Here is a 20,117-nt window from a genome sequence, read left to right as displayed (position 1 = left end):
AGCCAAATGGAACATTATTGGCAGAATCCGGATAACAGGAATACCCATGTACACAAGCCAAACATAACCAAACATTCAAGGAAGCAATACATATGAGAGCATAAAAGCAAATATATGGGATCTTGCAATCTATGTGATAGAATGGAAGACATAGGGGCTAATTCTATATATGCCGAAAGTTCTGACATTTTCGGAAGAAAAGTGTCTCCAAACTGCCACTTTCACAAATATAGTGTAAGGCCCATATTAGTAGACAGTAACATTACTGGTTGGTTTTGATCCACTGAATGATATATACTGATAGCAACCTAGCTTAAACAGATTGCCTATTCCTAGGCCAGTGTGAAAATGTAAAAGCTTATACAAGTAGCACACTTTAAATGTACAAGTAGTTGGATAATGGGCCATATACATAACATTTGTCTCTAGCTCCCTATAAAATGTGTAGCTATGCACTTCGTACAAAAAAACCTACGGTATATATTTAATCAAATTCCTATAGAAATGTATTTATGAATGCATCTGAACATAAAAACAGGAGAAAAATGTAATTTGGTAAAAGTATTTGTTGAAATAACACATTAGCCTCCATCACACTCTTACATATGCACAATTTTCTAGCACGCAGATTTAATAAAATCAGCTGAAACCATTTCCCATTAACTTGTCTGTATGGGCTGCTGGAAGCTCTCCTGTTTGATGACCTCCGGAGTAGGCCAAATGAGGCAGTCCGACACTGTCATTCGTTGGTACGGTGCTGACCAAGCTCTCTGAAACCCAGTCTTTGCTGCCCCAGGTCCTGCGTTGTTCAAGAGATGAGAGATATCCTTGACGGTCGTCTCTTGAGGGTCTTGGTTATTAACTTTATCTTTGCTGAAGCTCTGCTTAGGCTGCTCGCTCCTCAACATGTGCCTACAGGTCGTGCGTCCAGAACATGAGGCAGATGTCAGCTGACGAACCCTGGAAACTAAGAGCTGAGGAAAGTTCATCGGCATTATTTCCTCCTTCCCCCAGAAATCGGACTGATAGGTGCTGATATGTGGCATGTGTCTCTTTAGTTCCTCTTCCACAGGGGCCCAGTGGGTAAAGTTATATGACACTCCAGTTTTTAGAGGTTTTCGCTTACCCTGTCCCTAATGAAGAGCAAATACATTTTCAATACTTCCTTTGTTACTTTGTATTTACAGTAAATTAACCACCCATGAGGGAAAATACTTTCTTTTCTGAACTAGAATATAATCATTATAGTAATTATCTCCTCTCATATGTAATTTCCATGGTGGCAGTCTTCATAAGCCTCACAGCCCTAATTATTTTCATGCCTAATTCATATACCTTGTACAGCATTGCTAAGAACTCATCGTTATATGCGTATGGGTTTTATTTTTTTCAAACTTATTCTGCTCACCCTTAATCTTTGCTTTATAAAAGCGTACAGAAATAATGGCTTCTATGTGCAGTGCATAGCAAGTAACAAAATAATGCATTACACATTTCTTGTACTAAGATTATATGCATTCAAAGATAATTGGGCACTTTACTGCAGTATGGATCTAAATGTAGTCCACTAAGTGAAATTTCACAGCAATATGTATTTGAAGAATTCACCATGCAAGTCTGTGTTTAATTTATTATTATTATTATTCCATATGTAGCCAGGTCATCTTTTTCCCCCTGCGACCCCCCCGGGCACCTCCGTGGTCACGGACGCTGTCGGGTACTGCCAGCGGCAAGCGGCAGACCCGACGGCCATTCAGGAGGGTGGGGGCCGAGGAGGGAGCTCGCCGGAGTGCAGGAGATCTCCGGCGGCTCTTGCACAGGGCGCCGCCATGTTGCGCCGGTTCGCGCATGCGCAGAGAGTCCCCGGCGGCCCGAGATAGTCGCGCATGCGCAGAAGATAGCGCGAGAGGTAGGGAGAGATTGCGGCGGCCATTAGGGGTTAGTGTAAGCACAGGGAAGGCGCGCACGCGGCCCCAATGTTACAGTAAGGGCCTTGGGACTACAATTCCCAGGAGGCATAGCGAGGGAGGCACCAGGTGCCTCATAGGAGCCAATAGGGCTGCAGGACTGCCAGGAGAGCAAGTGGATACATTTGGCGGGCTTGCAGCTACGTTGTCAGTCAGAGGAAGGAGCAGTCAAGGGAAGGAGGTAGGGTACAGGAGCGAGGGACTCCCTGTACTAGGCCAGCACCCCCTTGGCCCAATATAGCCCTGAGTCCCCCAGTAGTGTGAGTGTTGCCAGGGACAGCCCTCAGGATAGGGAACCTGTCACTTACCTTAGTTGGCCACTGGGGAACAGAAGGGAAGATAGGGACAGCTGGGGGGTTTCATAGCGGTAACCAGTCCGGGGAGCCATAGCCCAGGGTCCTGTTGTAATTTAGAGGCACGAGACAGCTGGGGGGTTTCATAGCGGTAACCAGTCCGGGGAGCCATAGCCCAGGGTCCGTGTCGCGAGTGGCGAGGCCACTGGGGGGGTTTCATAGCGGTAACCAATCCGGGGAGCCATAGCCCAGGGCGGCGTTGCGCGTAGTACGAGGCAACTGGGGGGGGTTCATAGCGGTAACCAGTCCGGGGATCCATGGCCCAGGGCCCGTATTATGAGTAGGGTGGGTACAAGACCTACCTATATAGGATAGGCAACCCCGAAGGCCCTAGGAGAGTGACCCTTAAGCCACTTAAGGATGCTGTGCTATAGGGACGGCCTGTAGTGCAGGGTGTGTCACGTTGCTGTATCGTTAGTGAGGGACTCAGCGGATGCTGCGGTTCCAGTGAAGGAGTTCGGACCCACGTTGGGGTCACAGAGAATATCGCCAGGATAGGATCAGACGGATTCATCACGCGTCTGACCCTTTGTGAAGCGTTGCTGATCCGAGCACTGGAGTGCTCGGCAGGTATCTACAGTTCTAAGTGCACCACCGGGCCCTTAGCTTAATAGTGACTGCGCAGTCACCCATTGATTCTCTGCAAGAGTGCGGGACATTGGGTGGGGTTCTTTGGACACTGGGTGAGATCACCTAGTGTTGGGGAATCGTCCTGCGAGACGTCATGGTTAGTGTCTCCTCCTGATAGGGACACAGGTTATGTTATGAATGTGAGGTGTCGTATTACATGTTAGTAAAGTCCTTAGTTATTATACCCCATTGTGTATGTGATCATTGTGTTTGTCCTGCGAGGATTCACTTCCTCCTCTGGTGGGAGCCATCGCAGGTGGAGGCGCTGCACCTATTGAGTAAGTGGTTACCCCTAGTATAATTGCCCCAGGTTCCCCGTGGCGGAAGCTCAGCCCTCCTGCGAGCCAACAGGTAATGCACCACACCGGTAACACTGCATGTTCTACTCACCCACACTATATATGCGATTGGGTGGGGTGGAATACCCGTTACATTTGGAGGCGCTGCTGAGATAGACCTGGGGTGCCCTGTTTGCAATTTTTCAAATTGTCCCATTCATATTTTTCATCATGGCGGTGCCGTCACCGCAAGACGTCGATGACTGGGCCTTAGCGCGGCAATTATCCCCAAGGCGCGTGTTTGTAGTGGCCGGAGTATCCCATGATACGCAATTGTCCACTATGCGCGCCCAAGTAAGAACTTGCCCGGAATTGGCCACTGCCCGGGTGACAGACTTAAGGCTGGATACTGACGGCCGGGGGATTACCTATCTCCTGTTCACCACGCATGACATATGCCTAGAGACTGTTCCCCATGTATTAACACTCCCCGAGTCTTCACCAGGGGACTGTCTCATGATCTATGCAAAAAGCTGCAGTGTAGTTGACAGGACTGTAGTTAAAATGGAGGCTCCTGCAGCAGGGAATGCTAACAGTGAGTCCCACCTAAAATGGCGGCTCCCGCCAACTCAAGATGACACACGTGCTTCTGACTGCCAGGCTGCTCAGAAAAAGGTTACAGAAAACCATCCGGGACTGGCGGGAAAACCAGAGCCCCGCCCCCGTAATGTGAGCCACTCAGTGATAGAGCACACCCCTCCTTTAAATTCCACCAGGGGGAGTGAGCACAGTGAACAGCCATTAGACCCTTCTATTCACCAGGAGGAAGAGGAGGAGGAAGGCATTGTCGTGGACATGGAATATTTTCTTTCTGAGCAGGAAACCGAGATAGACTGTCAGGACATACACCCCAATATGTATGTGGCCTGGCGTGCGCCCGGAGTAGATTCTCTTCTCTTCATATGCTCCTGCCTGCAAGAAGCCCACGCTCAGGGAGCCAAAGTGTCTCGGTTATCCCTCGACTACAGGACCATCGAGGTGGAAGGAGAAATGGGCATACAGTGTTTTAGCCCCACTTGTAACTGTTCTAGAGAGACATTGACATGGTGGTCCTACTGTGAGTGTTGCGGTGTGCGGTTATTGAAGTCTATTGTTCCCCAGCATGCCGAACCAGCAGAGGAGACAGAGGAATCACAGCATACAGAGCCTGCTGTGGGCCCGTGTGCCCTACCACGGCCAGTCCGGCCTACAGAGGTACCATCGGTCCCAGGCTTGGGATCAGTACCTGTTGACGACGACAGGGGTGAGTTGACTGCCCCAGGGGTGTTGGGTGTGAGCCTCCAGGTGACCGCGGAGCACGATAGCTTCTTAAGTCTGGACACCTGGGCGAAGGGTTCCACTCGACATCGCGTCCTGGCGGAGGTGTCCCCCCTAGAAGATAGCTGTCCTGCAGTGCGAGTGGACCAGTACCCACTGCCTATCGTTCCAGAAGAAGAGAAACCCATCGCAAGCCAGCAGAGTGGTAAGGAACCCCCTTGCTCCCCACAGGCTCCGATGGAGGTGGCCGTGCAACAGGCCAGAGTTACGGTTCCTGATCTGAGTGAGAGCCCGTGCGCTCTAACCCAAATGGTCCCAGGACTGGGATCCAACGCTCCCGAGTTTAAGGACAGCAAGTGGACTGCCCCAGAAGTACAGGAGGCAGGTCCCGAGACAGCCGAGGTGGGAACTGACAGCGTCCCCGAGGACCTGTTGGCCACCGAGAATCACCACTGGGGTAAGGTGTCTACTCTTTACCCCCTGCCAGGTGAAGCAGAGACTTTGAGTAAAGAGACAGTGTCCAGTTCTCGCTTCTCAGTGGAAGCTGAGCACGTATGTAGGGACGAGGACTATGTGGCAAAGGAGCTGGTAGAAGTTGCCTCCTTTGCGCCCAAGAAGAAGCGGCCCATTCGTCACGTAGTGGACCGAGGGAAAGGTCCTGGCCGCCTGGCCTGCTGCTTCCAGGCCATGGATGATCAAGTAAAGGTTGGTGTGAAGGACACTGCGCTATTCCTTCCACCAGGGGGAGGAAGTAGCACTGAAGCAGTGACTGTTACGCCAGAGTGTGCTTTCCGAGAGATTCACCCCGGGGAGGCTCACGGACGCAAAAGTGAGGTACCCCCATCTGATCAGTTAGGGGCACCCCACAAATGGTCTCAGCAAGCAGCTGATACTCAGCTGGCCTCGGGTAATAGTGGGTGTGATATGCCATGTAATTTTGCATTGTGTGAAAATGTGCCATGTTTTGAGGATGTTGCAGTCGATCTGTTAAGTGTACGGGGTATGCCATGCCATTTTTCAGTGTGTAAAATTGTACCATGTTATGTCGTTCCCCAAGCGAGGGCGTTGGGTTTTTCACCAGGGGGAGAGTGTAGCCAGGTCATCTTTTTCCCCCTGCGACCCCCCCGGGCACCTCCGTGGTCACGGACGCTGTCGGGTACTGCCAGCGGCAAGCGGCAGACCCGACGGCCATTCAGGAGGGTGGGGGCCGAGGAGGGAGCTCCCCGGAGTGCAGGAGATCTCCGGCGGCTCTTGCACAGGGCGCCGCCATGTTGCGCCGGTTCGCGCATGCGCAGAGAGTCCCCGGCGGCCCGAGATAGTCGCGCATGCGCAGAAGATAGCGCGAGAGGTAGGGAGAGATTGCGGCGGCCATTAGGGGTTAGTGTAAGCACAGGGAAGGCGCGCACGCGGCCCCAATGTTACAGTAAGGGCCTTGGGACTACAATTCCCAGGAGGCATAGCGAGGGAGGCACCAGGTGCCTCATAGGAGCCAATAGGGCTGCAGGACTGCCAGGAGAGCAAGTGGATACATTTGGCGGGCTTGCAGCTACGTTGTCAGTCAGAGGAAGGAGCAGTCAAGGGAAGGAGGTAGGGTACAGGAGCGAGGGACTCCCTGTACTAGGCCAGCACCCCCTTGGCCCAATATAGCCCTGAGTCCCCCAGTAGTGTGAGTGTTGCCAGGGACAGCCCTCAGGATAGGGAACCTGTCACTTACCTTAGTTGGCCACTGGGGAACAGAAGGGAAGATAGGGACAGCTGGGGGGTTTCATAGCGGTAACCAGTCCGGGGAGCCATAGCCCAGGGTCCTGTTGTAATTTAGAGGCACGAGACAGCTGGGGGGTTTCATAGCGGTAACCAGTCCGGGGAGCCATAGCCCAGGGTCCGTGTCGCGAGTGGCGAGGCCACTGGGGGGGTTTCATAGCGGTAACCAATCCGGGGAGCCATAGCCCAGGGCGGCGTTGCGCGTAGTACGAGGCAACTGGGGGGGGTTCATAGCGGTAACCAGTCCGGGGATCCATGGCCCAGGGCCCGTATTATGAGTAGGGTGGGTACAAGACCTACCTATATAGGATAGGCAACCCCGAAGGCCCTAGGAGAGTGACCCTTAAGCCACTTAAGGATGCTGTGCTATAGGGACGGCCTGTAGTGCAGGGTGTGTCACGTTGCTGTATCGTTAGTGAGGGACTCAGCGGATGCTGCGGTTCCAGTGAAGGAGTTCGGACCCACGTTGGGGTCACAGAGAATATCGCCAGGATAGGATCAGACGGATTCATCACGCGTCTGACCCTTTGTGAAGCGTTGCTGATCCGAGCACTGGAGTGCTCGGCAGGTATCTACAGTTCTAAGTGCACCACCGGGCCCTTAGCTTAATAGTGACTGCGCAGTCACCCATTGATTCTCTGCAAGAGTGCGGGACATTGGGTGGGGTTCTTTGGACACTGGGTGAGATCACCTAGTGTTGGGGAATCGTCCTGCGAGACGTCATGGTTAGTGTCTCCTCCTGATAGGGACACAGGTTATGTTATGAATGTGAGGTGTCGTATTACATGTTAGTAAAGTCCTTAGTTATTATACCCCATTGTGTATGTGATCATTGTGTTTGTCCTGCGAGGATTCACTTCCTCCTCTGGTGGGAGCCATCGCAGGTGGAGGCGCTGCACCTATTGAGTAAGTGGTTACCCCTAGTATAATTGCCCCAGGTTCCCCGTGGCGGAAGCTCAGCCCTCCTGCGAGCCAACAGGTAATGCACCACACCGGTAACACTGCATGTTCTACTCACCCACACTATATATGCGATTGGGTGGGGTGGAATACCCGTTACACATATATGAAAAGATGTACAGTATCCACACTTTACAATCGCTTCTACAGTTTTACTTTAACTGAATTAAACTGCCCGATTTAGTATTCAAACACACAAACCTAATAAGGCTGCTCAAGGAACAGTCTTTATTCTGTATTTGTTTACAGGCTCTTCCGGCACTAGACTGCTGATATGGTTAGTGGAAAAACACATCCCCGCTAATTGTAGGCTGACCATTACATTCTAATTGCCAGGAACAAGCCTAAGGCCAGGAGCACACACAGCGCAGGCGCGTGCGCCTCCGTCTGCTGGCCGATGTGTGAGCATCCCCAGCAGACGGAATGAGCCGACACAGCCCGCCCCCACGTGACGCGCTCAGCCTCCTACCCTGAGAGCAGGGAGCTCTGAGCGGGGAATTGAGAGCGGGGGGAGCTATGAGCGGGGGGAGCGGGGAATTGAGAGCGGGGGGAGCTATGAGCGGGGGGAGCGGGGAATTGAGAGCAGGGGGAGCTATGAGCGGGGGGAGCGGGGAATTGAGAGCGGGGGGAGCGGTGTAAAACATAAAACTAAAGCATAATTGTGTGTGTGTGTGTGTGTGTGTGTGTGTGTGTGTGTATGTATGTATGTATGTGTGTGTGTATGTATGTATGTGTGTGTGTGTATGTATGTATGTGTGTGTGTGTATGTATGTATGTGTGTGTGTGTATGTATGTGTGTGTATGTGTGTGTGTGTGTGTGTGTGTGTGTGTGTATGTATGTATGTGTGTGTGTGTGTGTGTGTGTATGTATGTATGTGTGTGTGTATGTATGTATGTGTGTGTGTATGTATGTGTGTGTGTGTGTGTATGTGTGTGCAGGGAGCTGCCGAGTCTGTTCACTTTCAGCCAATGCATTGATTGGCTGCTGAAACTGACGCCGCGCTGCTGCAGCCGGGAATCACAGCTTTGAAAGACTCCAGCTACAGCAGCAGCGACGCCGCCGCGCTGCGCAGCCAACGGAAGTTTCAACAATGAACACTACCATCGGCCGCCAGGGGTCAGTGCCGAACACGTGCGTGCACGGAAGCGCGCGCACGGAAGCGTAGCGCTGTGTGTGCTCAAGGCCTTAGTTAGTCTAAAAGTCCCCCAGAGCAACATATACTGTATTTTAGTTGGAATAACGTGAAATCACTCAGCTAAGTAACAACTTCTGTACCATAATTGTTGTTTATCATTTAAAATATGTTCAATATTATCGCAAATGTAAGACTGCCATCTTAAACCACACTGAATGGCTACATTAATTATTCACGCAAGAGGTGCCACAATGAATCACTAAAAACCAAAGCCTGTCTATTTTTAAACTGTTTTATTAAACTACATCCACCCTTTTGTGAAAGGAATCAAGGAACAATGGACCAAAATAACAACGAGAGACGGTAGGGACAGATCAAATGCAATATATTATTGGTGCTTCTGCAGAGAAAGAACTTCAATCACCTTAAATCCCAGAGGTATCACAAAAGAAATGTATTAATTAAGCCAAGGCCCCCAGAATGGCCATCCTTACATGCATATCATAATTACTTACATTTCCAAAATTAAGGACAGAGCTTGGAAATATTTGTCGATTATCATGTTGGGAAAATATATGATTCCCTCGATATTCCTGAAATAAAAAAAGACATCACATAAAAAATGGGCTTTGCCACATTGTTGTATTCTTTGTGAAGCGCTGAGTACACTTTTGGCGCTATATAAATAAAGACGTACAATACAATATACCAGGGGTTCTCAATTCCAGTCCTCGACACCCCCAACAGGTCAGGTTTTCAGGATATCCCTGCTTCAGCAACGGTGGCTCAGTCCACAGAGCCACCGACTGAGCCACCGTTGCTGAAGCAGGGATATCCTGAAAACCTGACCTGTTGGTGATGTTGAGGTCTGGAGTTGTGAACCCCCTGCATTATACCCTTGAGGACGGGGAGCTAAGTATTGAGTCTCACGTTTTGGTATTACGTTATGAAATGGATGTTAATTGAGTTGCTTATAATATGCATACCCTAACGACGTTAATAATCTTGCCACCAAAGCATTAATTACACAATTTACATTAATCATTGTCTTCAACGCTTTTACATCCACAATGATCTGTGGCGATTTGGTAATGTTATAGGGCATTATTGCTTTTACCAGCCAGGCTTTATTCATTAATTAAAAGGGGAGTTAGCTTTAGCGCAGGGGTGGCCAACTCTTCAGTCCTCAAGGTCAACCAACAGGCCAGGTTTTCACGATATCCCTGCTTCAGCACAGGTGGAATGATTGAGCCACTGATTAAGCCATCTATGCTGAAGCATGGATATCCTGAAAACCTGACCTGTTGGTGGAGCTTGAGGACCCCTACCTTTGCCATGTTTCAACATTGATTTTGTTTGTGGTATGACTAGTTTCCGAACTTGTTTACCTGAATGTTCTGAGCCATTACCAGCCAGCAACACCACTCTTTAGGCCTTACCTAAGCAGTATTTTTATTGTTACACTGTACATCTATCTTCCGCTATTTCCATGCAATCAGGGTGAAATGATTTCTAAGAGCCACTTGCTCAGTGGGATAATACATGTGATTCATTTCTGGAGCAATTTAATCTGTTGCTTTGGGAATAAAAAGTCTAAAACTAGGAAGGTAGAAGTGAAGTATATGGACATGTTTATCCCAAAGAGGCCTCAGCAGTGATTTGCAGTGCGTGCTTTTTATCACCTGGAAACTGCAGAGTAGCTTCAGCCAAAAGCCTAATGCAGGTAACACTTTCTTTTTCTTTATCAGCTATTATAGCAGACAGAATTTCGTCAGGAGGCGGTAATAATGACAGCTTACAGTAGTTCAGGTGATGGACCATACTCAATATTACTGAAGGTTGCAGTCCGTTCCAAAATGGCAGCAGAAATAACAATAATAATAACTTTATTCCATATATAGCACTTTTCTCCAAATACTGTAGGACTGAAAGTGCTTCACAATTACAGTACAGCACACAGTCCCTGCCCAGATGAGTTTATAATCTATGTTTTTGGTGCCTGAGGCACAGGGAGATAAAGTGACTTGTCCAAGGTCACAAGGAGCTGAAAGCCTGACGCCAGAAATTGAACCAGGTTCCATGATTGAACCTGAGTGTCATTGTTTACAGTTAGTATAGTACAGTGGAATGTAATTCTTAAAGGGGCCATGTCCTGTGCTGACAGCAGACATAGAGGATTACACATGATATATACATACATGTCACCAGACTTTCTATGTTATCTTACAACAATGGAGCTCTGCTCCGAGCACTGCAAAGCTGAGAAAAAAACTGAAACCACATGAAACTCAGAAACAACACAAATAAAATTCCTGTTGCACTAATGGAATACATAACAAAGAGTTAACACATATTTGCTAAGCATTGCTATTCCATTACACAGCCTCAACTCAATGGGCTGTAAAATAAGTCTTTAGTTCTCAGGGGCATCGGGCAAACTTCTAATAGCTCTTCTTTGCTCCAGCATATGGGATTTAGCTAAGGTCGGTGGGAACTTGACGATAGATTGTTCACGCATAGGTGAACCACGGACTCACCACTGGATATCAAATCCTTAGGCTATCTACTGTACCGGTATGTGTTCTACTGTACCGGTATGTGTTCTACTGTACCGGGGTGTGTTCTACTGTACCTGGGTGTGTTCTACTGTACCAGTATGTGTTCTACTGTACCAGTGTGTGTTCTACTGTACCAGTATGTGTTCTACTGTACCGGTGTGTGTTCTACTATACCGGTGTGTGTTCTACTATACCGGTGTGTGTTCTACTGTACCAGTATGTGTTCTACTGTACCGGTGTGTGTTCTACTGTACCAGTCTGTGTTCTACTGTACCGGTGTGTGTTCTACTGTACCGGTGTGTGTTCTACTGTACCAGTGTGTGTTCTACTGTACCGGTGTGTGTTCTACTGTACCGGTGTGTGTTCTACTGTACCGGTGTGTGTTCTACTATACCGGTGTGTGTTCTACTGTACCGGTGTGTGTTCTACTATACCGGTGTGTGTTCTACTATACCGGTGTGTGTTCTACTGTACCGGTGTGTGTTCTACTGTACCGGTATGTGTTCTACTGTACCGGTATGTGTTCTACTGTACCGGTGTGTGTTCTACTGTACCGGTGTGTGTTCTACTGTACCAGTGTGTGTTCTACTGTACCGGTGTGTGTTCTACTGTACCGGTGTGTGTTCTACTGTACCGGTGTGTGTTCTACTGTACCGGTGTGTGTTCTACTGTACCGGTGTGTGTTCTACTGTACCGGTGTGTGTTCTACTGTACCGGTGTGTGTTCTACTGTACCAGTATGTGTTCTACTGTACCGGTATGTGTTCTACTGTACCGGTGTGTGTTCTACTGTACCGGTGTGTGTTCTACTGTACCGGGGTGTGTTCTACTGTACCAGTATGTGTTCTACTGTACCGGTGTGTGTTCTACTGTACCGGTGTGTGTTCTACTGTACCAGTGTGTGTTCTACTGTACCGGTGTGTGTTCTACTGTACCGGTGTGTGTTCTACTGTACCGGTGTGTGTTCTACTGTACCGGTGTGTGTTCTACTGTACCGGGGTGTGTTCTACTGTACCGGTGTGTGTTCTACTGTACCGGTGTGTGTTCTACTGTACCAGTGTGTGTTCTACTGTACCGGTGTGTGTTCTACTGTACCGGTGTGTGTTCTACTGTACCGGTGTGTGTTCTACTGTACCGGGTGTGTTCTACTGTACCAGTATGTGTTCTACTGTACCAGTATGTGTTCTACAGTACCGGGGTGTGTTCTACTGTACCAGTGTGTGTTGTACTGTACCGGTGTGTGTTGTACTGTACCGGTGTGTGTTGTACTGTACCGGTGTGTGTTCTACTGTACCAGTGTGTGTTCTACTGTACCGGTGTGTGTTCTACTATACCGGTGTGTGTTCTACTATACCGGTGTGTGTTCTACTGTACCAGTCTGTGTTCTACTGTACCGGGGTGTGTTCTACTGTACCAGTATGTGTTCTACTGTACCGGTGTGTGTTCTACTATACCGGTGTGTGTTCTACTATACCGGTGTGTGTTCTACTGTACCAGTATGTGTTCTACTATACCGGTGTGTGTTCTACTGTACCGGTGTGTGTTCTACTGTACCAGTATGTGTTCTACTGTACCGGTATGTGTTCTACTGTACCAGTGTGTTCTACTGTACCGGTATGTGTTCTACTGTACCGGGGTGTATTCTACTGTACCGGGATGTGTTCTACTGTACCAGTATGTGTTCTACTGTACCGGTGTGTGTTCTACTATACCGGTGTGTGTTCTACTGTACCAGTCTGTGTTCTACTGTACCGGTGTGTGTTCTACTGTACCGGTGTGTGTTCTACTATACCGGTGTGTGTTCTACTATACCGGTGTGTGTTCTACTGTACCAGTATGTGTTCTACTATACCGGTGTGTGTTCTACTGTACCGGTGTGTGTTCTACTGTACCGGTATGTGTTCTACTGTACCAGTATGTGTTCTACTGTACCAGTATGTGTTCTACTGTACCAGTATGTGTTCTACTGTACCAGTATGTGTTCTACTGTAGCAGTGTGTTCTACTGTACCGGTATGTGTTCTACTGTACCGGTGTGTGTTCTACTGTACCGGTGTGTGTTCTACTGTATCGGTGTGTGTTCTACTGTACCGGTGTGTGTTCTACTGTACCGGGGTGTGTTCTACTGTACCGGGGTGTGTTCTACTGTACCGGTGTGTGTTCTACTGTACCGGTATGTGTTCTACTGTACCGGGGTGTATTCTACTGTACCGGGATGTGTTCTACTGTACCAGTATGTGTTCTACTGTACCGGTGTGTGTTCTACTGTACCGGGGTGTGTTCTACTGTATCGGTGTGTGTTCTACTGTACCGGTGTGTGTTCTACTATACCGGTGTGTGTTCTACTATACCGGTGTGTGTTCTACTGTACCGGTGTGTGTTCTACTGTACCAATATGTGTTCTACTGTACCGGTGTGTGTTCTACTGTACCAGTATGTGTTCTACTGTACCGGTGTGTGTTCTACTGTACCGGTGTGTGTTCTACTGTACCAATATGTGTTGTACTGTACCGGTATGTGTTCTACTGTACCGGGGTGTGTTCTACTGTACCGGGGTGTGTTCTACTGTACCAGTATGTGTTCTACAGTACCGGTGTGTGTTGTACTGTACCGGTGTGTGTTGTACTGTACCGGTGTGTGTTGTACTGTACCGGTGTGTGTTCTACTGTACCGGTGTGTGTTCTACTGTACCGGTGTGTGTTCTACTGTACCGGGGTGTGTTCTACTGTACTGGTGTGTGTTCTTCTGTACCGGGGTGTGTTCTACTGTACCAGTATGTGTTCTACTGTACCAGCGTGGTAGAACCGGTGTGTGTTCTACTGTACCGGTGTGTGTTCTACTGTACCAGTATGTGTTCTACTGTACCAGCGTGGTAGAACCGGTGTGTGTTGTACTGTACCAGTGTGTGTTCTACTGTACCGGGGTGTGTTCTACTGTACCGGTGTGTGTTCTACTGTACCAGCATGTGTTCAATCCCACCTCCCGTCCCGGGCAGCAGGGGAAAGCATCCGACGGCAAGGTAAGTCATCCCACCCAGTCACTGCCTCCCACCCAAGTGTCCCTGGCCCCCTCCTCCCACCCACCCAAGTGTCCCTGCCCCCCCCTCCCACCCACCCAAGTGTCCCTGGCCCCCTCCCACCCACCCAAGTGTCAGTGGCCCCCTCCCTCCCACCCACCCAAGTGTCCCTGGCCCCCTCCCTCCCACCCACCCAAGTGTCCCTGGCCCCCTCCCTCCCACCCACCCAAGTGTCCCTGCCCCCCTCCCACCCACTTACCCAAGTGTCCCTGGCCCCCTCCCACCCACCCACCCAAGTGTCCCTGGCCCCCTAGTGTCCCTGGCCCCCACCCACCCACCCATGTGTCCCTGGCCCCCTCCCACCCACCCAAGTGTCCCTGGCCCCCAAAATGTCCCTGGCCCCCTCGCTCCCACCCACCCACCCAAGTGTCCCAGGCCCCCTCCCTCCCACCCACCCAAGTGTCGCTGGCCCCCTCCCTCCAACCCACCCAAGTGTCCGTGGGCCCCTCCCTCCCACCCACCCAAGTGTCCCTGGCCCCCTCCCTCCCACCCAAGTGTCCTTGGCCCCCTCCCTCCCACCCACCCAAGTGTCCCTGGCCCCCTCCCTCCCACCCACCCAAGTGTCCCTGGCCCCCAAAGTGTCCCTGGCCCCCTAAGTGTCCCTGGCCCCGTCCCTCCCACCCACCCAAGTGTCCTTGGCCCCCTCCCTCCCACCCACCCAAGTGTCCCTGGCCCCCTCCCTCCCACCCACCCAAGTGTCCCTGGCCCCCTCCCTCCCACCCACCCAAGTGTCCCTGGCCCCCTCCCTCCCACCCACCCACCCAAGTGTCCTTGGCCCCCTCCCTCCCACCCACCCAAGTATCCCTGGCCCCCTCCCACCCACCCACCCAAGTGTCCCTGGCCCCCAAAGTGTCCCTGGCCCCCTCCCTCCCACCCACCCACCCAAGTGTCCCAGGCCCCCTCCCTCCCACCCACCCAAGTGTCCCTGGCCCCCTCCCACCCACCCAAGTGTCCCTGGCCCCCTCCCTCCCACCCACCCAAGTGTCCCTGGTCCCCTCCCTCCCACCCACCCAAGTGTCCCTGGCCCCCTCCCTCCCACCCACCCACCCACCCAAGTGTCCTGGCCCCCTCCCTCCACCCACCCAAGTGTCCCTGGCCCCCTCCCACCCACTTACCCAAGTGTCCCTGGCCCCCTCCCACCCACCCACCCAAGTGTCCATGGCCCCCTCCCACCCACCCACCCAAGTGTCCCTGGCCCCCTCCCACCCACCCAAGTGTCCCTGGCCCCCTCCCACCCACCCAAGTGTTCCTGGCCCCCAAAGTGTCCCTGGCCCCCTCCCTCCCACCCACCCACCCAAGTGTCCCAGGCCCCCTCCCTCCCACCCACCCAAGTGTCCCTGGCCCCCTCCCTCCAACCCACCCAAGTGTCCCTGGGCCCCTCCCTCCCACCCACCCAAGTGTCCTTGGCCCCCTAACTCCCACCCACCCAAGTGTCCCTGGCCCCCTCCCTCCCACCCACCCAAGTGTCCCTGGCCCCCAAAGTGTCCCTGGCCCCCTCCCTCCCACCCACCCAAGTGTCCCTGGCCCCCTCCCTCCCACCCACCCAAGTGTCCTTGGCCCCCTCCCACCCACCCAAGCGTCCCTGGCCCCCTCCCACCCACCCAAGTGTCACTGGCCCCCTCCCTCCCACCCACCCAAGTGTCCTTGGCCCCCTCCCTCCCACCCACCCAAGTATCCCTGGCCCCCTCCCTAAAGTGTCCCTGGCCCCCAAAGTGTACCTGGCCCCCTCCCTAAAGTGTCCCAGGCCCCCTCCCTCCCACCCACCCAAGTGTCCCTGGCCCCCTCCCACCCACCCAAGTGTCCCTGGCCCCCTCCCTCCCACCCACCCAAGTGTCCCTGGCCCCCTCCCTCCCACCCACCCAAGTGTCCTTGGCCCCCTCCCTCCCTCCCACCCAAGTGTCCCTGGCCCCCTCCCTCCCACCCACCCAAGTGTCCCTGGCCCCCTCCCTCCCTCCCACCCAAGTGTCCCTGGCCCCCTCCCTCCCACCCACCCAAGTGTCCCTGGCCCCCTCCCACCCACCCACCCACCCAAGTGTCCCTGGCCCCCTCCCACCCACCCACCCAAGTGTCCCTGGCCCCCTCCCACCCACCCAAGTGTCCCTGGCCCCCAAAGTGTCCCTGGCCCCCTCCCTCCCACCCACCCAAGTGTCCCTGGCCCCCTCTCTCCCACCCACCCAAGTGTCCCTGGCCCCCTCCCTCCCACCCACCCACCCAAGTGTCCCTGGCCCCCTTCCTAAGTGTGTCCCTGGCCACCAATGTGTCCCTGGCCCCCTCCCTCCCACCCACCCAAGTGTCCCTGGCCCCCTCCCACCCACCCAAGTGTCCCTGGCCCCCTAAAAGTGTCCCTGGCCCTCCTAAGTGTCCCTGGCCAACCCAAGTGTCCCTGGCCCCCTCCCACCCACCCAAGTGTCCCTGGCTCCCTTCCACCCACCCAAGTGTCCCTGGCCCCCTCCCACCCACCCAAGTGTCCCTGGCCCCCTCCCTCCCACCCAAGTGTCCCTGCCCCCCCCCCTCTCCCACCCAAGTGTCCCTGGCCCCCAATCCAGTCACTCACATCCGTTGTTGCCTGTAATTCACTGTTTGTGTCTGTGTGCGTATAGGGGAGAGCAAGTGTGTGTGTGTGTGTGTGTATCAGTGTCTGTGTGTGTGTGTGTGTGTGTATCTGTGTGTATCTGTATCAGTGTGTGTGTGTGTGTGTGTCTGTGTGTGTATCAGTGTCTGTGTGTGTATCAGTGTTTGTGTGTGTGTGTGTGTGTGTGTGTGTGTGTGTGTGTGTGTGTGTGTGTGTGTGTGTGTGTGTGTGTGTGTGTGTAGCAGTGTTTCTGTGTGTGTAGCAGTGTCTCTGTGTGTGTAGCAGTGTCTCTGTGTGTGTATCAGTGTGTGTGTGTATCAGTGTGTGTGTGTAGCAGTGTCTGTGTGGCTGCGTGTGTGTCAGTGGCTGGGTGTGTGTCAGTGGCTGCGTGTGTGTGTATCAGTGGCTCTGTGTTTGTATGAGTGTGTGTGTCAGTGGCTGCGTGTGTCAGTGGCTGTGTGTGTGTGTGTGTGTGTGTATCAGTGGCTGTGTATGTGTATCAGCAGCTGTGTGTGTGTCTGTGTGTGTATCAGTGGCTGTGTGTGTGTGTGTGTGTGTGTGTGTGTGTGTGTGTGTGTGTGTGTGTGTGTGTGTGTGTGTGTGTGTGTGTGTGTGTGTGTGTGTATCAGTGGCTGTGTGTGTGTCTATGCAGGCCCTATAGGCCAGTATAGGCGATAACATTTTTAGTGGGTCACGAAAAAGAAGTTAAAAAATAACCAGGTCACGGAAAAAAGTTTGGGAAACCCTGATCTATAATATCCCTTTTTGTGTGTTTTGTTTATTAAAAAGATATAGTTCACCTTAGAAAAATATGTGGAGGCCACAAAAAAACATAACACAGTTAAATAACACCTTCGCTACTATTTTATACATTTATTTCACAAGTGTGTGTATATCTATCTATCTATCTATCTATCTATCTATCTATCTATCTATCTATCTATCTATATTGTATTGTATGTCTTTATTTATATAGCGCCATTAGTGTACATAGCGCTTCACAGTAGTAATACACGTGGTAATCAAATAAATAACAGATAATATAAATAACAGATCATGGGAATAAGTGCTTTAGACATAAAAGTAACATTTCGGAAGAGGAGTCCCTGCCCCGAGGAGCTTACAGTCTAATTGGTAGGTAGGGAGAACGTACAGAGACAGTAGGAGGGAGTTCTGGTAAGTGCGTCTGCAGGGGGCCAAGCATTATGTATCGTGTTTAGAATATCCACAGTGCTATTCATATGCTTCTTTAAGCAAGTGTGTCTTAAGGTGGGTCTTAAAGGTGGATAGAGAGGGTGCTAGTCGGGTACTGAGGGGAAGGGCATTCCAGAGGTGTGGGGCAGTCAGTGAAAAAGGTTTAAGGCGGGAGAGGGCTTTAGATACAAAGGGGGTAGAAAGAAGACATCCTTGAGAAGAACGCAAGAGTCTGGATGGTGCATACCGAGAAATTAGGGATGAGATGTAAGGAGGGGCAGAAGAATGTAAAGCTTTAAAAGTGAGGAGAAGAATGGAGTGTGAGATGCGGGATTTGATCGGAAGCCAGGAGAGGGATTTCATGAGGGGAGATGCTGAGACAGATCTAGGAAAGAGTAGAGTGATTCTGGCAGCAGCATTTAGGATAGATTGTAGGGGAGACAGGTGAGAGGCAGGAAGGCCGGACAGCAGGAGGTTACAGTAATCAAGACGGGAGAGAATGAGGGCCTGAGTCAGAGTTTTAGCAGTCGAACAACAGAGGAAAGGGCGTATCTTAGTTATATTGCGGAGGAAAAAGCGACAAGTTTTAGAAATGTTTTGAATGTGAGGGGCGAATGTGAGAGAGGAGTCGAACGTGACCCCTAGGCAGCGTGCTTGGGCTACTGGGTGAATGATTGTAGTTCCAACAGTAATGTGGAAGGAGGTAGTAGGGCCAGGTTTGGGAGGAAGTATGAGGAGCTCTGTTTTAGCCATGTTGAGTTTAAGGCGTCGGAGGGCCATCCAGGATGATATAGCAGAGAGACATTCAGAATATTATATATATATACCAACTGTAAATATTACTGTATGTTCATTTGCATGTCTTAGACAGGTCTGCAACCCTGTCTTTCCCCATTGTCACCCAGCATACAGTGCTTCCACTGCAGCAAGCAACCTCACACTGATGATACCCATCAAGGTTGAAACATGTCTGTGAGTGGGTTTAATGGCTTTGCATCTCATCCCAGCCTCTGTCTAAAAGCTGTGTTTAAAACAGCATGCATTGGCTTGAGGATTGGCTTGTGTAATACGAGCTTGAGACAAAAGGTGGCACTGAGTGCTCATTTGCATGTCATTTCCCAGAATCCCTTGCTGCAGTGGAAGCACTGTATGCTGGGTGACAATGGGGAAAGACAGGGTTGCAGACCTGTCTAAGACATGCAAATGAACATACAGTAATATTTACAGTTGCTTTATGCTTTACTGTGGAGGGTTTTTGTCACTTTTTTTTACCCACCATAACCTTAATAGTATATATATATATATATATATATATATATATATATATATATATATATATATATATATATATATATATATATATATATTGTGACATAGTCCAAAGATGTTAGGCAGCTTTCTGCCCCATTTTAGAGCAGAAAGTGCAGGAATAGCTAAAAATGATCCGGTCCACAGCTTCACATTAACTCAGGCAGCTGGATGGAAAATCCAGACCACAGATTACAATGGCTCTAGTTCTCCCTCACCTGCTCTTCTAATGACATGCACAGGTATTTAGAGCAGAGAGGTTTTGCATTTCTCTCTCTCTCCTTGGAGCCTGGAGGCTGGGGGTATCGCTGCTCCCCTGCATCCAGTATCGGGGTTGACGGCCCCTCCACGTATCACAGTACCAGAGGATTTGCCTGGACACGGGACCGAGTTCCCACCACGAACAGATAAGACCAAACAAATGTTTACTGCTGTTGCTAAAAGACTGTGCTGTATCTAAGTGACCCTAAATGAGAGAGCATTGTTTTAAGCTGGGGAACCAGGTTAGTTGGCCAGCAGCTGTTAGAGAGACTGATTCTATGTGTAGTTAGATCCCTGAAAGGGATAGGATTTTGTTTATATAATTTGGTTTCTTTTTACTTGAAATAACAGTGTGGGAAATACTGTAACAATGAAATGAGTGAACTGCTGAATGAAAGTATCTGAGTACCTCTAACCTACACATGTTAAAGCTGCAGTACCTTACTTGGATGAAAATAAAGCAGGCAGAAGCCTGAGTTAAGCAGCTTAATACTTTGCATGATCCTGTTTTTGTATTAAATAACCCTAGAAGACTGTGTCGGGAAGAACCCAGACAGACGTCAGCACTACAAAAGAGGGGCGTTTGTCACATAATATATATATATATATATATATATATGTATATATATATATATATATATATATATATATATATATGTATATATCTATATCTATATATAATATTAGTACTGTATATACAATTGCTAAAAAAAAGTTATCAGCCTTGAACTATATGCAGGTCTAAGGA

General features: G+C 50.6%; 1 protein-coding gene across 2 annotated transcripts in view; it reads right to left on the bottom strand.

Annotated features, from left to right (window-relative positions):
* Positions 1-589: 589 nt before the first annotated feature.
* CIMIP7 (ciliary microtubule inner protein 7) overlaps positions 590-20,117 on the bottom strand; it is a 44,423-nt gene continuing 24,895 nt past the window's right edge. For both annotated transcript variants that reach the window (XM_075574428.1, XM_075574427.1), the window contains exons 3-4: positions 8,918-8,995; positions 590-1,133 (exon numbers count right to left, since the gene is read on the bottom strand). In XM_075574428.1, coding sequence (XP_075430543.1) covers positions 660-1,133; positions 8,918-8,995 — 552 coding nt within the window. In that variant the 3' untranslated portion in view covers positions 590-659. The remainder of the gene's footprint in view (positions 1,134-8,917; positions 8,996-20,117) is intronic.

This window comes from Ascaphus truei, chromosome 17, assembly GCF_040206685.1.
Source record: "Ascaphus truei isolate aAscTru1 chromosome 17, aAscTru1.hap1, whole genome shotgun sequence".
In the NCBI taxonomy this organism is placed as follows: Eukaryota; Metazoa; Chordata; class Amphibia; order Anura; family Ascaphidae; genus Ascaphus; species Ascaphus truei.
Note: the sequence above shows the minus strand (reverse complement) of the source record. Positions and strands in the feature narration are given on the sequence as shown.